Below are 22414 nucleotides of genomic sequence, written 5' to 3' on the forward strand. Positions count from 1 at the left end.
AAGTGTATTAAATCCACTCGGAATACTTATAAGTCACTCAAATTAATTAATTTATCATTGTTTAAGTCTATTATTTACACATATCGAGAAGCTTGCTTAAGCAAAATACCATTTGTCCAAATACAAATAGTTTATAACGAAGATTTTATTAATCATAGTACATATAATATTAATATGAAAAAATCTGCATATTTCGAATTTCATTAGATATTACTGAAATATTAACTCCAAAAACACTGTAGTTAAAATTTTATTGTGCTTAATGCCTCCATATTTCAAAAAAGCCGCCAAGTTGATAAAATTATCACTTATTTTAAATAGCGTTGATTGCTAAACTTGTTCATGGTGATTGAGTAATAGTAATATTACTAATATTTATACAATTCATTTATTTAAACAATGTTAAAACTATTATCTCAAATAATATTTCCCATTCAAGCCTCTGGCAATAATCAATTTTAAGTTTGAACTTAATAGGTTTTAAAAGTTGGTTTATCTTTTCTTAGTTGCTCCATGAGATTTGCATTATATATATATATATATATATATATATATATATATATATATATATATATTAAAAAGATTAAAAAGAATATAAATGGTCTAGCAATATCATCTACATGTAAAACATGAAGAATAACCTCAGTATTTGGGATAAGACATTATATTATCCTTAACATACATAAATTATTTAAAATTATAACAATTGTGATAAAGAAATTACAATAAATGCAATAGAATACACTTTTAGTATTAACGTTATGTAAAGCATACTATTTGTATAGTCAGTGGATGAAGTAGACAACATGATTTCACAAAATGCGAACATAATAGATTTTTTATGACTTATTTTTCATTATATTATTATAACACATTAATTAGTATTAAATTTGTTTCAAATTTCTAATATCTTCTTTCATTAAACACAATGATTAAATAACTATGCAAACAAATTTACTAATTAAAAAAAAATTACCTGTGTAAAAGTGCTATTGTCAGTTATCAAATTTAATTCCCAGAATGACTAAAGTTGTTACTTAATAATTTTATTTAATCTTTAAATAACTGTAAAATAATCATTTTAAAAAATTAGAAGTTGATCACATTAATAAGGACATTTAATGCATTACATCTATTATCAAAATCTCTCAACAAAAATTAAGAGAAACTTATCTCTACTCACTGCACCCCTAGCATAATAGTAATAACTATTATGTATTATCTAGAGGAATAACTATTAATATTAAATAAATATATATAAATTAACATTTATCATTCTAAATAGAACTGACTAAAACTGCAAATTACAGTTCAACTCTTTGGAATTCGTCAAATCAAAGTTAATGTAATGATTTGATACAAATATTATATGTTCTCTAAACAGTAAGTACAAAATTAAAAGTAATAATAACAATTGAAATATTTTTGTTAAAAATGTAAACAATTGACACTTGAAACTGGAACACTTTCGATTTATAATATATTACTACTAATGAAAAGAATATATTAAACCACTTTTAATAATTACTTACCTATTGATTTACTGTTTTTTGAGCAATTCTTTGCGTTCTGCAACATCAATCTTAGACAAATTGACACAGGCCACCACTCCATGTACAATAGATATAAAAGATTTAGTGATAGCAATTGGCGCACTTAAATAAGCAATGATTCTGAATAAAGATAATCCGGCAACTGTATGGATAAAATAATATATTTTAATAATTATATGGTTATAAAGAATTGAAATATGGTTAAAAATAGAAAAAAATCCTATATTATTTTTGCATTTTTTAAGACAAGTTTTGAATTATTTTCATCTTGATTAAAGCTTGATTCAATGTCAGAAATTACACATTTGGAGACAAATCTATAGGGCTTTATTGAAGTAAAACTTCTTTAGGCGCGGCTAGGGTGTAAATCTGTAAGAATGCAACGGAAATAACGTTACGCCTGAACTACAAATCATTCGCTTTCGATGAAATCATTTCTATACGGGTCGATTGTGATTAGTCGTCATGTATGTACATAGAGATCTGTCGTTCTATGCGTACCGGCATCAACGTTGTATACTTAACTAATATAAGAATAATCTCTATCTCTAATTTCGTTTAGTACACGGCACAAATGTTTAATTTGTTTTATTATTTTCAAGGAACAGGGTAAAATACTCTTCTGATTCAGGCATTTTTTATTGAATCAAGATTTGTACTACGATGTAACTTTAAAATATTTATTTATCTGTGTTTAGGCGTTGTTTAACATAATCCACTGTGTAAACAAATATTACAGAATTTATTAATCAGCAATTACTTCATTTCTCTAATGAATGTTCATTTCTAAATGCTAATTACAATGACAAACCGATCATGTCATATTTGAAGTATGACTTTAATTACATTATTGTTTTTAAATATTATAAATCTTTTTAATGCTATTATAAACATATAATTTATAATTTATCATTATATAAATGTGTATAATGGATGACACTAATAAATGTGTGCATCACGAGTGTTACCGTATTACTAATAAACATTATTCAAAATTGTTATATGATGTATTTATTTTTACTTAAATGCCATCTTGTTCAGTAGCAAAAAAGTTTTACTTCAATAGTATGTGAACTTTACGTGGACTCTATTTTTTCTTCATTAATTCATTATTTCAAAATTGAGTATAATTTCATTCAAAGCAATTATTAGACTTATATGGTAAATAATGATAGTCCAAATCAGATTTCAGACACTAAATAAATTTTCAAGTATTAAACATTTCAATAATAATATTGCAAACTAAATACCAAAATGTTTTTAATAAATTGCAAAATATTTTCTACTCACTTAAAGGTCCTTCAGTAAAATATAGCAAATACAATGCAGCATAAAAAGCCTCATTCCCTGCACACATTCCAAATAGAACTGGTTTAGAAGTATAATATAAATGCATTATAGGGTTCTCAGACATGTCAATGAATTTATGAGACACTTTTCCTTGTAGTAAAGACCTGAAATGAATATTGATTACGATATAAACAAAATTGCTATTTAAAAAAGTATTAATCAATTAAAATTCTTACGAATGTAAATATATCCAGTGGCAAGCTATATCAATGCAAATGGAAAGCTGGAACAAAAACATGTATTTTGGATAAAAGTAACTTAGAGTTACTAATAGACACATAGTTCCACATCGGTCAGTCAACTGATCCAAAATTGCTCCAAACTTAGTACCTGAATGATAAAGTACAAATGATATAAATAATCTAACTAAATAAGGCAAAATTAAGATTGTCTAATATGTGCAAATGTAATAGTCTCATTGTTAATATAAATTCATATTTAACGTCAAGCTTACTTTGATTAAAATATCGAGCAGCATGTCCATCGACTGCATCTAGTAATCCACTGATAATATAACACCAACAGGCAACTACATAGTTTGTAGGCATAAAATAAAAGGAAATAATAGCTAAAATCACTCGGCCATATCCTGAAACAAATTTAATTTTCAATTAATATCTATGTTATTATTTTGATTGTTTAATATATATTATATATTGAAAGTACCAATTAAATTAGGCACGAAAAGAAATATATTTTCGGTATCCATGATTTTTTCCTGGTACTCAAATTTGTCTCTGATGTTACTAATCAAATTAAAGATATTGATTTCTTAAATCTTTTGTGAATTAATTTTTACTAAGTTTCTTCTAATAATGAGCCAGTATATTCGAAATGATGCTCATAAGAATATAATTTTATACATATGTATCAAATTTCACTTCATATAAATCACAAAATGTCAATTTCTAGCGGGCAATCCAAGGGTGGTTCAAATCTTAAATTCTGAAACATATAAAAACATCTTCGTTTGATTTGTCAATTTGATGTTTGAGTTGTCAGTTTTTTATGCTCACCGTAGATAAGATGCTAAAGATTAGACACTCCTTAAATTTGACATATCATTGACACCTAAAGCATACACATGCCGTGAGATGGCGCTTAATTTGAATTAAAATTTGAACTTGTTTCTCATTTGGCATAGTGCCTTCCCTTAAGGCATATTGCTGGAACTTTCCGTATCGTAATTAAACATTCGAGAAATGCAAATAATCAATATTTGTTTTGAATAATTTCAAATAGACTATTTATTATAAATACATTACAATATAAATTCATAAGTGCATTTTAAATTAGGCGATGATGAGTGTGTTCTACAAACAACTTTGTGTATGTTTTTAAGAAATTTGTTCATTTTTTTAATTTGATTTTTCTTGGAAGTTTGAAATTTTTTAGAAAATTAAAAAAAAACTCATCTTCGAAACGGCTAGACCTGCCTATGCCTAAAAACTAATCAGCACGTCTCCTTCTGAATACGAATCGAATGTTTTTTAAGTTATTCAAATCGATTATTCCATACTGTCGAAAACGTCGAAGACATTTATTTAAACCATTTGAATTTTGAAATTAAAAATTTTGGTACAGAACCCAAAAAAAAATTACACAAAATGTATACACATTATTAAAATCTCTATAAAAAATCTGATAATTTGTATGTATATATGTCGAATAAAATTTTGGACCACCAAAAACATTTTTGAAGTAAAACTTCTTTAGGCGCGATATGGGTGTAAAAATTTTTAGGCGCGACACGGGTGTAAATCCGTACAAATGCAACGAAAATGCCAACGTGTAGTTGAACACTACGACGCCGTAAGCGCTGATGTCGCGAGTATCCACTCATATCGCGTCATGTCATGCGTAAGTCGAGCGCTAAACCCGCTAAACCCTATATGAACTTGCATTAATTGAATCACGTTTTTTTTACAAAAGATGAGGTTGCTGTATTATGTCCTCATGAATAAGACTTTTCTTAGAGAATAAATGTGTCATGGAATATAATAAATTTATACTGAATCTCGTTGAAGACAAAATAATATCTACTGCCACGGATATTATGTAGGTTGCCATGCGACAGATCAACAATCATACATTCGTCAGCAGTTTCAAAAAAATCGGTTATTGATACCGGGGCTTTGCCGTATGAAATAATTTTAGTTCTGAATAAATTTTACATAATAACAACTAATATTGATGGAAGTGATGGCTTAGCTAATGGTTGTGTGGGAAAATTAGTGTACATAGAACGTGGCGATAATGATGAACTTCTACGTTTATGGTTTGAATTTCCCGGTAAGATAGGTAACAAATTAGGAAGAAAGCTTCACATCATATTCAAACTCTTAATATCAGTAGGACAGCTGTGCCGATGCTCAGGAGATCTATTATTATTGATGCTATATGATTATTAAAAGATGATTTTAAAATTCAAATATGATGTTTTTTTTATTTTTATCTTAATTGCCTACTCATACAATATTAAAAGTTTTACTTCAATCGCGTGTGATCCTTACGCGCACTCTTTTTTTTAACTTATTTTTATCGAGAATCCATAAACGCTGGACCTACCGTCGCAAAAATTTGAACAGTTCTTCATCTTGTCAATACAAGTAAAATGTTTTTTGAGTTATTAAAATCGGACGCTCCGTTCTCTTGAAAACTGAGTTACCGTTTTTGGCACTTTTTGCCCCGTATCTTCGGAACAGCTAGACCTGACTTCGCAAAAAACTAATCAGCACGTCTCCTTATAAATACAATTCGAATGTTTATTGAATTATTCTAATCGGTTAATCGGTGTTCCCGAAATCGTCGTTGAAAATTTGTATCCGCGCGCACACACACACACGCACATACATCCATTTTTTCTAAGGTATGCTAATATATTCAGAAACCTTTAAAACGTAAAGATATATAAAAATTTTCATTTTCGATCATCTTGCGATTACCACCATGCGATTACTATAACTTACCCTATGGGAATAAGTTAATAAATTAACAATCCTAGTTAACAATGTAGATATGCCGAAAAGTAGGTGATAACTAGTAAAGTTATTAAATATGTATCTATATTTTTATTATATTATATATGTATCTATATATGCCTAATTATTATATTTATATAATTGTATTATTATATAGCCCTAATTACATGCCAATTGGAATCATTCGCGGGGTTGACCCTCAACAACTAGATTCTAATCAGATTTTACTTAATTCAAATAAACTCGTAACGGTCGAACCATCCGATTTCTGATTCGAATCATATGAATCATCCGATTTCTGATTCGAATCAAAATATAAGTAATTAGAAAGCAATATTGTGCTTTAGGTCGCAGTACTTGCATTATTCTCCTGAGCACTGGGAACGAACAAGTTCATTAATAGATTCACAATGTTTTAATCTTTGTTTTTTATCATATGAAACACTATAAAAAAATATTTATCATACAATTCACAATTTTCATTGAAAGAATATCTGGTTAAAACCTAAAAAAGCAGTGAACCACCAGTATATTGATTACACCAATTCACAACAATGAGATAATAGTATAATCTTTATGCTAGTGGAATATGCTTTTTGCTATATTTCTTTAACATGGTTTCCATAATATATATTATTCAGGTACATATATTAATTTTAATAATTAACTAATGCTTCCCATTTAGGTTCGCTCCTCTGCTGACAAATATTAACGATCAATTGCAATCAATCAATCTTTCAATCGAAATTATAAATATTTTATACCCTTTAGTGATTGTAAATAATTAATAATGTAAATTTAATTTAAAAATATATTTCAAACATTTTCAAAATTACATCTTTTTAATAATATGTAATATATTTAATACTACAGTAATTTATATTTATAATCTTTACTTTATCGAGTCAACTGGTGAACTCCTCCACTCTTTTTAATAAACTTTTATCACAATTACTAAATGAATAAATTTATATTGCACTTTTAGTCTTGGCTTATATTTGTCCATAAATAAGATATCAGGATTATTTTAATTGAATCAATTAGTTTATGGTAAACCACATTTAATTCATGTTGCCTCATTCTTTTGTGTACATATTGTGAGGTTTGTTCAATGTATTGAAAAGAACAGTCGTTACAAGAAACAGAATATATACTACATCGGTATTGAAATTTGATGGAGTAGAAGATTTAATGTTCGTAAAAAAAATTTATTGGAGGAGTATAAGGATGAATTAATTTTTTTAACTGAACATTAAGTCTCCTACTCCATCCAATTTCGATACAGACGTAGTATATTCTGTTTTCTTGCAACGACTATTCTTTCCAATACATTGGACAAACCTCACAATATGTACACAAAAAATGAGGCAACACTCTGTCGAAAATCCCCACTCGTTTAATTTCACTCCTAAAATTTTGTAGATGTTCGGAAAAGAAACTCTTATCAATTTATTTAAAAAAATCCAGGAAATATCAATTAAATATATATATATATATATATATATATATATATATATATATATATATATATTCATGCGTGTGTACATATTCGGACAGTTTTGAAAGTTTAAACAAATGTTTCCTAATATATGAATAATTTACGCAACCACATCAACTTCAACAAACTCAGTATGAAATTTTAAAGAGATGTTATTTTTATAAAAACATTATTATAAAAACAAATAATATTCCTTACAATAATAATCTATAACATTTTTATACAATGACATTGGTCAATACTTTAATATAAAATGATTTAAATATAGTTAAACAATATAAAAAATATATAAACATTAATTGTTTTAATATCAATAGTTTCATAGAAATATATTATTATAGAATATCACATTTTCAGCCGCTTCGTGCATAATGCAACAACATGGCTTTGGCCTAGCTTTTCCGCTTCTCTCTGTATGCGACGGACGTCTACTATGCGGTTGTGTTTCACAGCCAATAAATAAGCAGACTTTAGTTGCCGAATATTAATATAACAAGAAATCTGAAATAAGTGATATTATTTTTAAGATTACTCTGAATTTACTTAGATGATCTAATCATCTTCCCCAAGTAATAAAAGGAATTTGGGAAAAATAATTTTGGCGAGCAGCCAGATAATAAGTTTTCGATAAGATTAAATTTAGATTGAATCTTCACAATTAGTTGATAAAATTACAACTTGCAACAAATATCTGCAAATTATATATACAACGATTATCACGTATTGTTGTGAATGAAAAAATTGACAAATACAAAATTGCAAAGGCGAGTTAAAGCTTCTCACATTAATAATTTCGAACTTTCATTTTCAATTTTATAAAAACTAGCAAAAATTATGAAAATGAACTTTTTGACTGCCTTTCGACCAGCATGAGTACTAATTTTCACTACGTTTTACAAGGAAAGTTGAACATTTTATACAAAGCTTAAAAGCGAAAAAAATAGATAAAAAATATAAGAATTATATAAAATATAATTGTACAATAACGTTTTTACTATTCATTATAAAATCCAATTTTTATGGTGTCCTTATATAGAATTTGTTACTTTAAATCATATTTAAGTTATTTGGTATAAAACCACACCCCCAAACCCGGATTAGTATATTTACAAGTTGCCGTCCAGATTTTGTCATGAAAAACTATGGTCACCTTAGTTTACGGCGTACACATAAAAAAATGAAACAAAATTAGTAGGGTTACATTCAAACTGCTATAGAATTATTTATAACAACTAATGCAATTTTAATAATATTAATGCTCAATAATTATATATAGCACTCTGTTTCGATCAAGCGCAATTTAGTCTGAAGTATATTTCCCATATTCTGATTTAAATATAAGGTTGTTTGGAGAGTCTCTTCGTTTTTTTACCACCAGAATTTAACTATATTGTTTTGATCCCAACATTATACTTAAGCCCTGTTTTTATTATATGATTTGAAAAATCAAATTCTAATCAATTACATGCAGTAGTTTTTGGATGGTGCCACTAAATAATTAAATTTTCGACATATTTTACACTTCTGCTATAGAAAAGGTAAAAATACTGTTAAAGTCAAAATGAAATTGACCGATGTGTACGGAATCATTTCCATCGTGTTGATTGATAATACAATAGTGCCAAAATTGGTTTGCTACAGTCTATTCCTGGTATTTTGCTGTCCAAGTGCGAAAAGTACACTTGAAGCTGATAAAGACGCGAGAAAGGCGTTAGTTGATGCAAACCAGCGAATAACAATACATAAGATCCCATTCACTTAAAATTTATCAAATTTCATAGTTCATGACCACTCAAAAGAAAGAAACGTGTGTCGTCGCACTAGCGTCCGCGATTCGCCTTTGAAAAGTCCTAAAAATCATCAGGTTTTGAAGCGAATTGTCATTATGAATGTCAAATGGGATGTAAAGAATACAATATACGCAATTGCCCATGAAACAAAAAAGAAGAAGCTGCTCAAGACAAGTGCAAACCTGAAATTTGCCAGAAAAAGGTAATGCAGTATGTTTGGTAAGAAGTTAAAGGAGTTGTTCATTTTTCAGCTTTTCCAGGATAACATAACGGTTAATTCGGATGCCTTATATCATCAGCTAGATAAACTAAATGATATACTTCAAAGAAAAGGTCAGAATTAACCCACAGCAAAGTATAGTCCTGCATCAAGACGACGCAAGACCTCACATAAGTTTGGTCAATCGCCAAAAGTTTTAGTAGCTTGAATGGGACCCAATGACATATTCATCATAATCTCAAGACCTGCCATCATCACCATTATTTGTTCTGGCCTCTAAAAAAATTTTTAGGCGGTAAAACCTTTACTTCAAACCAGCATGTCAAAAAGCACTTTGATCAGTTTTTTGCTAATAACGACTAAAAAATTTATTTTCTCGAAATTATGCTAATACCAGAAATATGACAAGAGATGCTTGATCAAAACTGCCAATACAAAATTTATTAAAGTAATTGTTTATTGTTGGAAAATTGAGAGCCAAAACATCTATGAAAAACAAAATTACTTTCCGAAAAACCTTTGAATTATTATTGTTAATATTCATTATTAGCTTTAGTTAGGTTTATGATGTAAATTTGATTCATATTCATTTTGAAATATTATTTGCCTATAATTAAATAGAAGTTATAATAATATATAGTTTAGAAATTAATGAAATTTAAGAAATAATGCAAACATTTTGAATGTTTTGGATGCAAAACAATATCAATGATCGAGAAATGATTACTAACCATAACACCAATATCACTAACACTCCTTACGACGGCGTCTGCTCCGTCCAAGCATTTGGAAGACTGCAGTATGCTAGCCTCATATAGAGCAGCAGCTGCCAATTCATCAACAAGAATTGAAGCCTTTTGCTGATTGAGACCACTGGAATGCACACAACGGCAAAGCTGAGCCACTTGATTCAAACCATCACCGCAGCGCGCTAAATAACGCGCGCATTCGCGGTAGAGTTGGGATCCTTGCAACTGATAATCTTGAGCTATTCTGTAACGTAATTGTAATAAGAATAATTAACATATATAGAATTAAACAATTAAAACCGAGAGAACAGTAAGGAAGAACAACAAATTCACAAATAGACTGAAAAAACGACTGTGAACAAGAAAGGACGCCGGATAGAATTAAATTTAATTTTAATAAACGTTAAAAGAAACTCATCATTTTCTCAAACTTTGATGAATTTTTAAAATTAAACTACTCGTCGTAAGGCCGTAATATTTCAGTAAGTTCTATAAGATCATGATATATATATATATATATCACCAAAAAAAGTTCTATAAAAATCGGCTCAAATATTTTTTTAACAGTTATTAACACTTAAAACTAATCAGTATCATTCCCAACTAATATCTTTCGAACAGTTTTTGATTTTTTAAATCGATTCGGTAGTATGAGCTTAAATGTGGACGAAAAGTTTAACACTTTATCGTCGCACAAAACTGACAAACGATAGTCCTCATTGAGATACATCAAATGACTTTTAAATTTTTGAAATCGGTTCGAGGCGTTTTTGAGCAAACGTCGATGAGAGGTCTATTTTTGACAAATGCCAAAAAAACGATACTAATTTTTGCAAACTTTGACGAATTTTTAAAGTTAAACGACTTGTCGTACGGCCGTAATATTTTAGTATGATCTATAAGACTATGGTATCTACCGTGAAAGAAAAATCGTAAAAAAAATTTTTCAACACATTATTGCAAGAAAACGGCCCGGTCGATCTTTGCCAAAAACTAATCCGGTCGATTTCCAACCAATATCTTTCGAACAGTTTATGAATTTTTAAAATCGAGTCAGAATTGCGGGTTAAAACGTGAACAAAATTTGTTTCACTTTTCTGCGATTTACAAAGAAACGATTCGGCCGATCGTAGCGCAAAACTGACATATGATAGTAGTCCCCATCGAGATACATCGAATCGCTTTCAAATTTTTGAAATCGGTCCAGTCGTTTTTGAGAAAACGTCGATTTACGGCAAAAAATCTGCTGACATAAACACACACACACACACACTTTTTCTCAAATTTGGTCTTCTCCTTCGGGAAGTTAAAAAAGCGGTTGCGTGATGGCCATGAACATGGTTAAATAATGACGCAGATGATATACAACTTGCTCGAAGAAGAAATTCACAAGATAAAAACCGAAGCAAAGAACAAATACGCATAAAAGCGGAAGTTTGGTAAAAAAATTAACCATAAAAAGCGAGATAAGAGGTTGAAATATGACGGTCCTGCTCCAGGCAAAATATCAATGACGGTATTAATAGTTGATAATACAACAAAGTGACGATAATTTAAGTACAAAATAAGAATTATGCAATATAAAATGAGATAATTAGTACCATGGTAATTTCTTGAGAAAAAACATAATAATTTTGATCTTATATTTATTTTATATAAACTTAAATATACTTATACTTAAAATTAATAGTATCAATAGTGACTATTTGGATACCTGAATGCAAGCCCAAATCCTTCCTCTACATTCTGGCCACAAAGAATTACAAATGTGGCTACTTGCAATCTATCTAATTGATTTCCAAATAGAGTTGGTAACTGCAAACAATTTGATTCATTGCTGTCATTTGTAAACATCTGAAAATTATAATATGTTTTTGTTTTAGAATGCCCAAAACTATAATGAAGCTCAATAGATTAATCCTAACAAATTTTGTTTTCACTTGTAATCTCAGAATTATCTAGAGTTGTAGTTTTTTCATATTTTATTTTTATGTACATTTTAAATTAGTATAAATCTGAATCTTCCTCTAGCCTATTAAAAATCTGTAGCTCTACTTATCAATAATTGTTATTTAAATTATATTATGAAAATATATATGCAATTAATTTTTTTAAAAAAAGAAACAAATCATTACACCTTTGAAAAATTTCTTTACAAAATATGATAAATTATACATAAACATGATCAATGACCACATTGATGATAGTGTATGCATTACCTTATTCAATTTCACAAAGGTCTCTCGACCATGAACTTCACACCCAGCTAAAAATTTAGCAACTTCCCTTTGCTTGCATATTGTATTAATATGTCTATCCAACTCACGATAACTCAACTTCTTAATGAAACCTGATGCTGCTGCACTTGCTTCTTTTAATACTTGAAACGTTGATGAAGTTGTTGTGACAGCAGCTTCTAACTCCTGCCGCAAAAACTTTTCCGCGGTATTTAAATATTCTACATTTTCATGTAAACTAGTATATGTGGAGCAATTAAATGAATAAAAATGTATGCATGTCATGCTGGCTCTTACAAGATCTTTCATAAATAGTTGTAATGAGTAGAGTGTGTTCATATACTTATATTTTTCTAAATATCTACAAGTATTGCTGAGATAGTCCTAAAAAACAAAAACATTGAAAATATTAAATGTAAAAAACTATATTTTTGAAATAAGCGCTTTACCTTCCAGATAATGAGTGTTGAATCCATGGAAGCCATGTGATGATGCAAAGTTTCGATACATCCAGTTTTTAAACACTCCATATAAACTGCTTCCGTAAATATATTTTTATCTACAGTATTATTTAAAATATATTCTAAAACTTGATTCACTGTGGAATGTTGCATATAAAATTTTATAATTCCTTCATGAGATCCATATGTCTTCAAATAATATTTACATTCATCAAAAATAAATTTTTCTAAATTTTTCATTTCATGATTATCGGGTGATTGATGTTGAATGCTATCCGACCTAGCTTTTACACGTTTGCTCTTTTGTTTGGATTTATCACCCTCCACTTCTGATTCATATACGCCATTCATAATATTTTTTAAATTAGATAATGTATGTAAAACATATAATGGAGGTTCTGGTAAATTGTTTCTCATATGACCACCTATTTTTTTCTGTAATAAATTTTCTTGGGACTGTTTAATTTCTTCAAAATTTTTCATTATACTTGCATCAATAGTGTATGTTGTTTTCTCTAGAATTTCTATTATTTCATTTAATAATATAGGGTCTTTGGTAGGTCTTGCATTTATTGGTACTTTAGAAACTGAATCTTGTATATTATTGTCAGTATAATTTGTAGCATACTTAAAAACATTTCTTGAATATTTTTCTTCCATGAAATTCTCAACTGTAAATATCTCCTGATGTTGTGCACTGGAAGATGTCTGCATATAAAGATCAACAACTTAATGAAAATTAATAGAATTTGTTAAACATAGAATATTCATATAATTAAATTAAATTAAAGGCTATATATAATATTTTAGTAACAATTTTTTTTCAAATTGAGTAAAAAAACATATTTTAAATGTTTCGAGTTAGATTAAAAAAGCAAACCATACAGATAAAATTTAAAAATATATCTAATAATATATGTAATACAAATTGATTTAAATAGTTTATAAAAAAAATTAATATATACCAATGAATTATGCACTGCTTTAAGACAATGACTAAATTTCTCTCTAGCTGTTAAAAAAGCACCAGCCTTTAAACAAGTTTTACCCCAAGCTGCAAACACACTAGCTTTGTCAAGACCCGCTTTCAAAGAAACTTCAAGTGCCACCGTCCATCGCTCAGATAGCATCAGTTGCTCACGCAATATCTGAATATCATAAGCTAAAATTTACATGTAAATAATTACTATTCTGCATTAAATAAAAAGTACATTTTTTGCTTAGTAAAAACAAAAACATAAGATTAATTTAATGTACAAATTACAATTGAATGCCATAAAAGCTACTAAAGACATATACAAATATCTATGAGATATTAAATATATAAAGTATGATAATATTATTCATAAAATGACTAATCGATAATAAATTATAACCCACCTTCCATGGTTTGTGTAAGGAGTCCTTCACAACTATGCTCCACAAGCAATTGTGCTAAGTCAGCATAATTCAGTATATAGTCACAACGTGAAATACCAGCATAGTAATAAGAAGTACGTTTATTTTCTGCAAAAATTAAAAAAAATCAATTTATTTGATATTTGATTTAAAAAGTGATTCAAAAATATTGTGATTGAATATACCTATTGCATCATTTGTCCCAGACATTTCAGAAGCAAAATTTGTTTTTAATTGTATTAGATGAGAAAACTTCACTTTAGCTGCAATTGCCATTGATCGCATTATTTCAATTAGCAATGAGTAATCTATCTGAAAATTCATTTCTTTTTATTAAAACTTTATAATCTTCAGTTAATAAATTAATGCCAATGTATGATTAAAATATGTTTAATATTATAAACATTATATATGTAATATATTTATTTTATTAAGTTATTTTAGGTAAATTTCATAAACTAGTTGGTTATGGTATTTTGCCTTGAGGCAAGTTACATGAACTTCCCGATATGTTTAAATAATGGATTTAATCAAAAAAAAAAAAAAAAAACTAATTTAGGAGTGAATAAAAGTATTGTAATAAATCCGAGTGGATTTATTACACATATTTGAAAACGAACAAACACGTTAACTCGGAGTATTTTTAAAAGCAAATTTTCACAAATCAATGATTTTTATTATTGAACCAGTTTCCGTAGGACTTTAATGGTTTAGTTAGTATGTTCATTACGACCAAGTACTCTATCATTATACCAAGTAAATCGTCTAAAATTAAACTACTTGTCGTAAGGTCGTAATATTTCATTAAGTTCTATAAGACCATGATATATATCGCCAAAAAAAGTTCCATCAAAATCGGCTTATATTTTTTTTTCAACGGTTAGGTAGATTTTCACCTAAAACTAATCATAACTAATATCTTTCGAACAGTTTTTGATTTTTTAAAATCGATTCGGTAGTATGAGCTTAAATGTGGACAAAAAGATTAACACTTTTTTTCAAATTACAAAGAACCGGCTCGGCAGATCGTCGCACAAAACTGATAAACGCTAGTCCTCATCTAGATACATCAAATGGCTTTTAAATTTTTGAAATCCGTCTAGCCGTTTTTGAAAAAACGTCGATTTACAGCAAAAAATCTGTTCACACACACACATACTTTTTCCAAATTTGGCCTCATTTGATTCAGAATGGCTTGAAACGTCGAGAAAACATAAAGCTAGCGAATAGGATTTTTCATAATATTCTATTTTTAGTTCAGACCTCATTATTAGGTACTCCTATAATTTTTGGCTTCATTATTCTAATCACAGCATCACATTCAGACAGCAAAAAATTTGGTGCTTCTTCTGAGTCATCATAAAGAGACAGAATTGATAAACATAATGAGACTGATGGAGCATGCGTAAAACTGTAAATAAAATACAGTTAGTACTTACTATATTAAACACTGCTTTTGATTTTTCGATGTTGAAAAAAATAGCACACAAAAATATAGTTTATTCAAAAAAACATGATCAAATTGTAATTTTAGTTTCTGAAATTTTGTATCAAACTAATTTTTATATTCCACATAACAATTATAATTATTAAATTATTACATATTAGGATATATAATAACATAATTAATAAATATATTTTGGCTAGATAATTTGCGGACTCTAAAAAACAATATACACCAATTAATAAAATGTTCTACACATACAACTTTACCCAAATTCTTCTCTTACTGCATTGTCTCGATCTAAATCTCCTGTTAATATCCATTCATTTTCATCACTAATATTTTCACTAATTGATTGATTATAATCTCTTTTTGAATAAGTGGACGAGACATCGTCTGATGTGCAGGAGTCACTGGAAATACCTTCAGCAATTCTTGCTTGATCATAACATTGATTGCAAACACGAACATTTAGATCTTTATAAGCAGATAACTAAAAGAAATTAGAGAGTTTTATATTAACATTAATTATAACTTTATCTGTAATTGTGTTAGATAAATTATTTTATTAAGGAAATTCAGTTATTGTTTTATAATTAATTGAATATGTAAAAATTATTTCTCACCTTCAGCCTGTTCATTGAACATAATCCACACACAACTCTGCCACATTGTCTACAATGGTGTCTTCTATTAAACATTGTAAAAACTAATTGTTTGCAACACATACATTCATTTGCTGATTCATTTGGTATCCATTCTGACTTTTTGGGAGCAACTAGAGGCATTGTAAATATTTCCTCCACTGGACTCTCTATAGGCTGTATCAAGTCTTCATTGAAAGAAAAATTCCTTGCAGAATTAGGAACATCAAACCTTAATGATTTCTTTGCATAATTTATTAATAATTTTTCAATATGAATCATTGTTATAGTATCTGTTTCAACTTTATCCTCATCTAATAGTTTCTTTTTAATGATTTTTAAACACATTATCAATTTATCAAATTTACAGTTCATTAAGTACTGCTCAATTATTAGCAAAGGCTGATTTATAACTTTAAAAAACGGTAAAGCATCACTTGGTTCTAAACTCATTAGAATATTAATGGATATAACTAAATTGTAATCAACGATTGTATTTTCATGATGCAATATAAATTGACCAAATACTTTAAATGCGTTGATATTATTAACATGCAATATAGATTTTTCACATACAACCAATGCTTGATTCACATTTAGTTCATGAAGAAATTTCGATATTATGAGCATGTTTTTTTGGTTCACTTCAAGTGATTCACTAATGAAATCTTCATCAATATATAACATTTGATCTTTTGTAATTCCATATAGAGCAATCCAATCTAAGCTTAATTCAATCTGCTTGTTCATAAGAAGAGTCTCTAATATATTTACTGCATCTTCTTTTGATATATTTTGAAATTTGTTCCAATTATAGTCCAATAAATATGAATTAACCTGTAACATTAATTATTTTGTTTTAATTTATATACAGGATACATATAAATTAACAAAGATAATTGTTGATATACTTTATAATTTAATGTTTTATTTAAATATAACAAAAACAAATTTACCTTCTCAAACATTAGAACTTTATTGAATTTGTCTTTCAAGTATCTTTGTTTATCCAAAGACAAATTGTTCAAATTAATATGTTCAATAATATACTCCAAAGCTAATTTTAAAGACTTCTCATCCCAATTTAACATATTTTCATTTATACAATCATATTGCAACTCAATATTATTTATAAATTTTATATATTTCCAATGTTTTCTTGATAAATCCCACAATAAAGAATTTTTCTTATTTCTTAGATATGTAGATTTTTTCATTTGAATCGTAGGCAATGATATAAAAATTTTTAATAATGCCTCTTTTTCAATATCATTCTTTTCATAGTATGTATTAAATAAATTAATATCTACTAGATAATTTAATGCTGATTTCGCTTCATTACCACCATATAGACTCTTAAGATTTTGTGTGCTCTCTAAATTAAAAACATTTCTTAATAAATTAGTATTATGGTCGTCAGTAGTGTTAAAATCAAATAATTTTTCTATGAGATATGCAATAAGCCAGTTGTGTTTTTTTAAATATGCCACCACTATCATATCTGGTTTGTAGTTTAATTCAAAATTAATAATTGGTTTGGAATTTTCAAAATTTCCATCATTGAAATGAAATTTATGATCATTAATGGATGCAATATTGCATAATTCATTGGTCAAACCCGATACTAATATTTCAAATAAGTTTATGTTCATTCCATTTGTGATTTGTTCTATTTTGTTTGGTAAAATACCTCTAATATGCACTAAATCTCCAATAATTTTTTCTAGTGGAACAAGTAAGTAATTGAATATATTTATTTCATTATCACAATTTAAATCCATATGGATTAACTCTTTTAGTTTTTGTAAATAGTCCCATAATTTTTGCAAATAATTTGGTTGTGTTGATGAAGGGTTAAAGCTAACATATGGATATTCTGCCAAAAGTTCAATGGTCTTCTTAAAATTCTCTTCTGTATGTTTTCCGATAATTTCTAAATTTGGCAATAAAATTCTTAGCTCTTCATTGAACTTTAAAATCTGTTTGAATCTATTCATATCATTTGGAAAATGTTCATTAATAATAATATCCATTAGACTAATATTATTAAAATTTCTGTTATATGTTCGATTATGTTCTTTCCAAACATTGAAGAAATCTATCAATTTGTTCAAATATATTTTAAAGGGGCTTTCTTCTTTCCAAGAAAAATCGTTCAAAACTGAAATTAAATCTGCAGACAAATTATAATCACTGCATGATGTTAAAATTAAATCCATCAAGACCATATTCTTATTTTGGTTGCAATCATAAAATGTAATATTTGTATTAATGATTTTATTTGAATTTATAGTATCACTATCCTCCAGAGAAAATGATACATCATAGGCCTCTAAAAATTTCTTAACAATGTATTTACTGGAAGAAAATTCAATTGTTGATGATTCTGTACCGTGATATAACTCATTTTTTCTACTAGATAAATTTCGTAATCTGAGTTTCATTTTCAAATAATTTTGTAAAAAATTAGCTCGTTTGGCTTCAAAGCTGTCTTGTATATGGTATCTCTGTAATTTCAAAAGTCGTTTATTGAGCCATTTCTTGAATTAAATTTCTCTAAATAAAAAAATATCATATAAGGAAAGACATAGATTAATAATGATTACGAATGAAAGAGGATTTATTTCAAACAATGATTTTTAAATAGTTTAAGTTATTAAATTTTATTAGAAGGCTAAATTAAGTATATTAATTCACAATTTACAACGGAAGACAAACACATTTACCAAAACAAACAAAATATTGATTTGTAAATAATTTTGATTGGCTCTGATTAAATCAAATCACGTTTTCAATGATTCATTCAAAATATCAGAAATATTATCATATGAATTTTCTTAAAATTATTATCTCAATAGGTGCACGTGATGCAACCACAAACTCAAGTAACATGGAATACTTTCATTACGATAATAAACAATTGAAACAAACTTACTTCAATTACATCACTAGCTTTCTGGAAATCTTCTTGAAGAAGGCACTGATTCACAAGACTTTGTGGAGGTGATAACAGAATGTTTATACATTCATCTGAAGAATCATTTCTAAAATTATCATTTATAAGCTTTAGGATAAAGACGAATCAATATATTCAAAGTACTATATTGATCAAAACTGAATATTTAATTGCATACCTAATTTCTGAATCTTTTCCTGATGAGGAATTTATAAGTTCCAACAAATTATTTTTATTCTTTTTACCATAGTGTGATAATAATTCTTTACGCCAAAAAGCATTTTCCACATATTCAGAGATTTTAGAAAAGTCTTCATTACATAGTAATTGATCATTTTTCTGACTTTGTGAAAATTTTGTTTTGGTAATATTGATGAATTTTCGAAGCAATGGTAAATAAGCTTCCACAAATTCCAAAGAACAAACAAATTTATCTTTTTTGAGCACATTGCACAATGATTCACATTCATTTTCATCATCCGTAAATGACTGCCACGATACATCTCCAAATTTCACAAATAATATTGAAAACATGTATTTTAAAACTTTTATACGTAATTCTAAAGAATTTAATTTATAAAATAGATTTTCAATATCTGCCAAAACTGTTTCCAACAAAAGACAGGAATTATGTAAAGGCAAAATGGCTTGAACACTTTTAGTGATTATAACATAAGCAGTGTATAAATCTTCTTCCCAAAAATATGATGATTTAAAACATTTTAATTGTAAATTTCTGTTTGTTTGTAATAAATTCATTATTCTATCATATTCCAAAGTTTGTAATTTGCACATATTATTCAAGATGTATAGCAGGCTCTTTTCATGTATATCTTTAAATAAATTATCTTTATCTTTGAGGCTATTTTCATAACAAAATCTTGCTATTGATATTTTTCTGTATAGTTCTTTACAATAGCAATAAATAAATGTTTGTTCTTCACCTGACTTTTCCAGTTGACTTACTAACTTCTCAAGAGGGTGAAAGTAGTTTACGCTTATTTCTTCATCTGATATCGATAACATAACCAAATGCAATAATTTTCCATTTAACGTGTCCATTAACTCAGTGCTAGAAATCTCATTTTTTTTAAATCCATTGATAATATTTATTATCCAATGAACATTATTCAGAAACATTTTATGAAGATATTTATAATAATAATCAGAGCTGTTATTCAATTCATAATTTAAAAAATTTATAATGTTTTCATGTGTATTTTGAGATAATAATGTTAAATATATATCATGAATTTTAGTTTTTTCTTCTCTTATGAGGCGTTGTATATGATAATAAATTTGTTTATATTGTTCTGTATTCCTAATATTTTTACTTTGGAGAAACGATAATAAACACAAAAGATTATCAACAGTATAATTAGCATCACTTTCTAAATTATTTGCTACGTCAAGAAACACATCTTCATATATATTATCGAGAACATTAGTTTGGTCATTTTCTGGAAATTCTGATTTTAATATATTAATAATAATACTTGTATATTTTGGACATATTTTCAATTCATTTCGAAGAACTTCAATATTTTGTTTTGATAAAGACAATGTCTGTTTTTCAATCAGCTGCTTATAGATATGAATCAAATCCTAAAAAGAAGATATATGATATGAAATATTTCTTATTTTACTGGCAGTATAATAGAAACTTACATTTTTTATTAAATCAATGTTCGTTGAAAACGTAGATATATATCTAACAATATCTGTAAAATCAGATATTTTACTATTATTCATATTATAATAGGAATATAAATCTTTCACAAACACGCTCAAGACTGCAACGCATAGCAATTTTCTTTTATTGTCTGTCGATGGTACAATTTAAAATTCGACCTATGACTAATAGTTCATAATGATTTATCGCCATAACAAATCTAAACGTAATCAAAGTTATTGTCATTATCGCATTCTAAATTTATATCTCTCACATGTACTTTGAAATGTCATTTGTCAAAACTAGTAAAGTTTGATTTTGATTCTGCCATATTTGTAAATGCAAGAATACTAATAGCGCACCATAGATGTCATTTCTATAGTATTTAATGCTTCTGACGACCATAGATAAAAAAAGAGTACAATCTTGCATGTTTACTTATCTATGCTTGCTTGTTCATGTGCGTTCGTTAGGTGTGGATGTACCTCATACCTCATGCCATGCGCTTGTGCTGTTGTCCCATAGACCTTATACAATACATGGACTGCTAGTTGAGCGCATAAAAAGTGTCAAAAGATGTTCTATGGTATGAGGGCATACGAGGGTAATTTTGCGGCCGAGATATGTCAAATACGAACACGAGCTTTACCGAGATTAGTCGAATGCACTCGATCGCTTAAATTTTACAGTTACTTGGGTTCACGTGATGTTTGATCGCTCGGGTTTTTAAACTAAAAGAGGATAAAAATATGCCTGTTGTAAAATTGTTAAAAGTAAAATGTCTTCTAAAATGTGTTTGGTCTGTGGTAAAGTTCCTGATTGCAGTAAAACCTGTTCTGAATGCTTCGCAAGTATTCCGGGAAATTCGACATTCATCGATATAAAAAATCGAGGATATCTTTCATATCCTTCCGATGAAATGTTTAAATTATATTTATATATAGAAACCCTAATTCGAAATTCTTTAAATTTAATGTACAAAAGTTCATATGAAAGCACGATTCTCCGAAAGTTGAATGACTTGGGACTTGCACATTTTTTTAGATCAAGCCATTTCCAGCAATTTGTCCAGCACTATCATGACCTTATCAACTTTGTCGCAAAAATGTATTTAACAATTAGAATGCACCATGAAGAACATAAAAAAAGCAAAGTTGATAAATATGTACGCCACTTTCACACAAAAATTGTGCTTTTTAAACATCAATAATAAATATATTACATTTAAACAAATATTTCATTGTTGCTTTCTAATTTCCCATAATAGCTCTAGCCAACTGTTCTTATTTTCAGTGAATTTTATAATATGTAAAATATTTTTTTAATTTTTTTTCTTATTTTCCTTAAACACTTTGTATAACTAAAATAAATAAATAAATATATAAATAGTTCATTACATTCATTAGTTTAACATAAATTGTATATTATATAATATTTTCCCAACAATTTCGAACACACGGA

General features: G+C 27.8%; 2 protein-coding genes across 2 annotated transcripts; both read right to left on the reverse strand.

Annotated features, from left to right (window-relative positions):
• Positions 1 to 1387: 1387 nt before the first annotated feature.
• Positions 1388 to 3612, reverse strand: LOC113387846 (CDP-diacylglycerol--inositol 3-phosphatidyltransferase-like). The gene is made up of 5 exons (XM_026625227.1): positions 3570 to 3612; positions 3358 to 3492; positions 3080 to 3233; positions 2844 to 3007; positions 1388 to 1695 (listed from the first exon to the last, which is right to left on the reverse strand). Exons 1-5 carry the CDS (start codon positions 3610 to 3612, stop codon positions 1541 to 1543), a joined length of 651 nt encoding a protein of 216 aa, XP_026481012.1. The 3' UTR covers positions 1388 to 1540.
• Positions 3613 to 7727: 4115 nt separating this feature from the next.
• On the reverse strand, positions 7728 to 11315 carry LOC113388127 (zinc finger FYVE domain-containing protein 26 homolog). Its single transcript, XM_026625531.1, has 3 exons — positions 11287 to 11315; positions 10124 to 10385; positions 7728 to 7883 (listed from the first exon to the last, which is right to left on the reverse strand). The coding sequence occupies exons 1-3, from the start codon at positions 11313 to 11315 to the stop codon at positions 7728 to 7730; spliced, it is 447 nt and encodes a 148-aa protein (XP_026481316.1).
• Between the last annotated feature and the right edge of the window lie 11099 nt (positions 11316 to 22414).

This window comes from Ctenocephalides felis, unplaced genomic scaffold (genome assembly GCF_003426905.1).
Source record: "Ctenocephalides felis isolate EL2017-DRISC unplaced genomic scaffold, ASM342690v1 CF-g0.4_SCAFFOLD_03572, whole genome shotgun sequence".
Taxonomy (NCBI): Eukaryota; Metazoa; Arthropoda; class Insecta; order Siphonaptera; family Pulicidae; genus Ctenocephalides; species Ctenocephalides felis.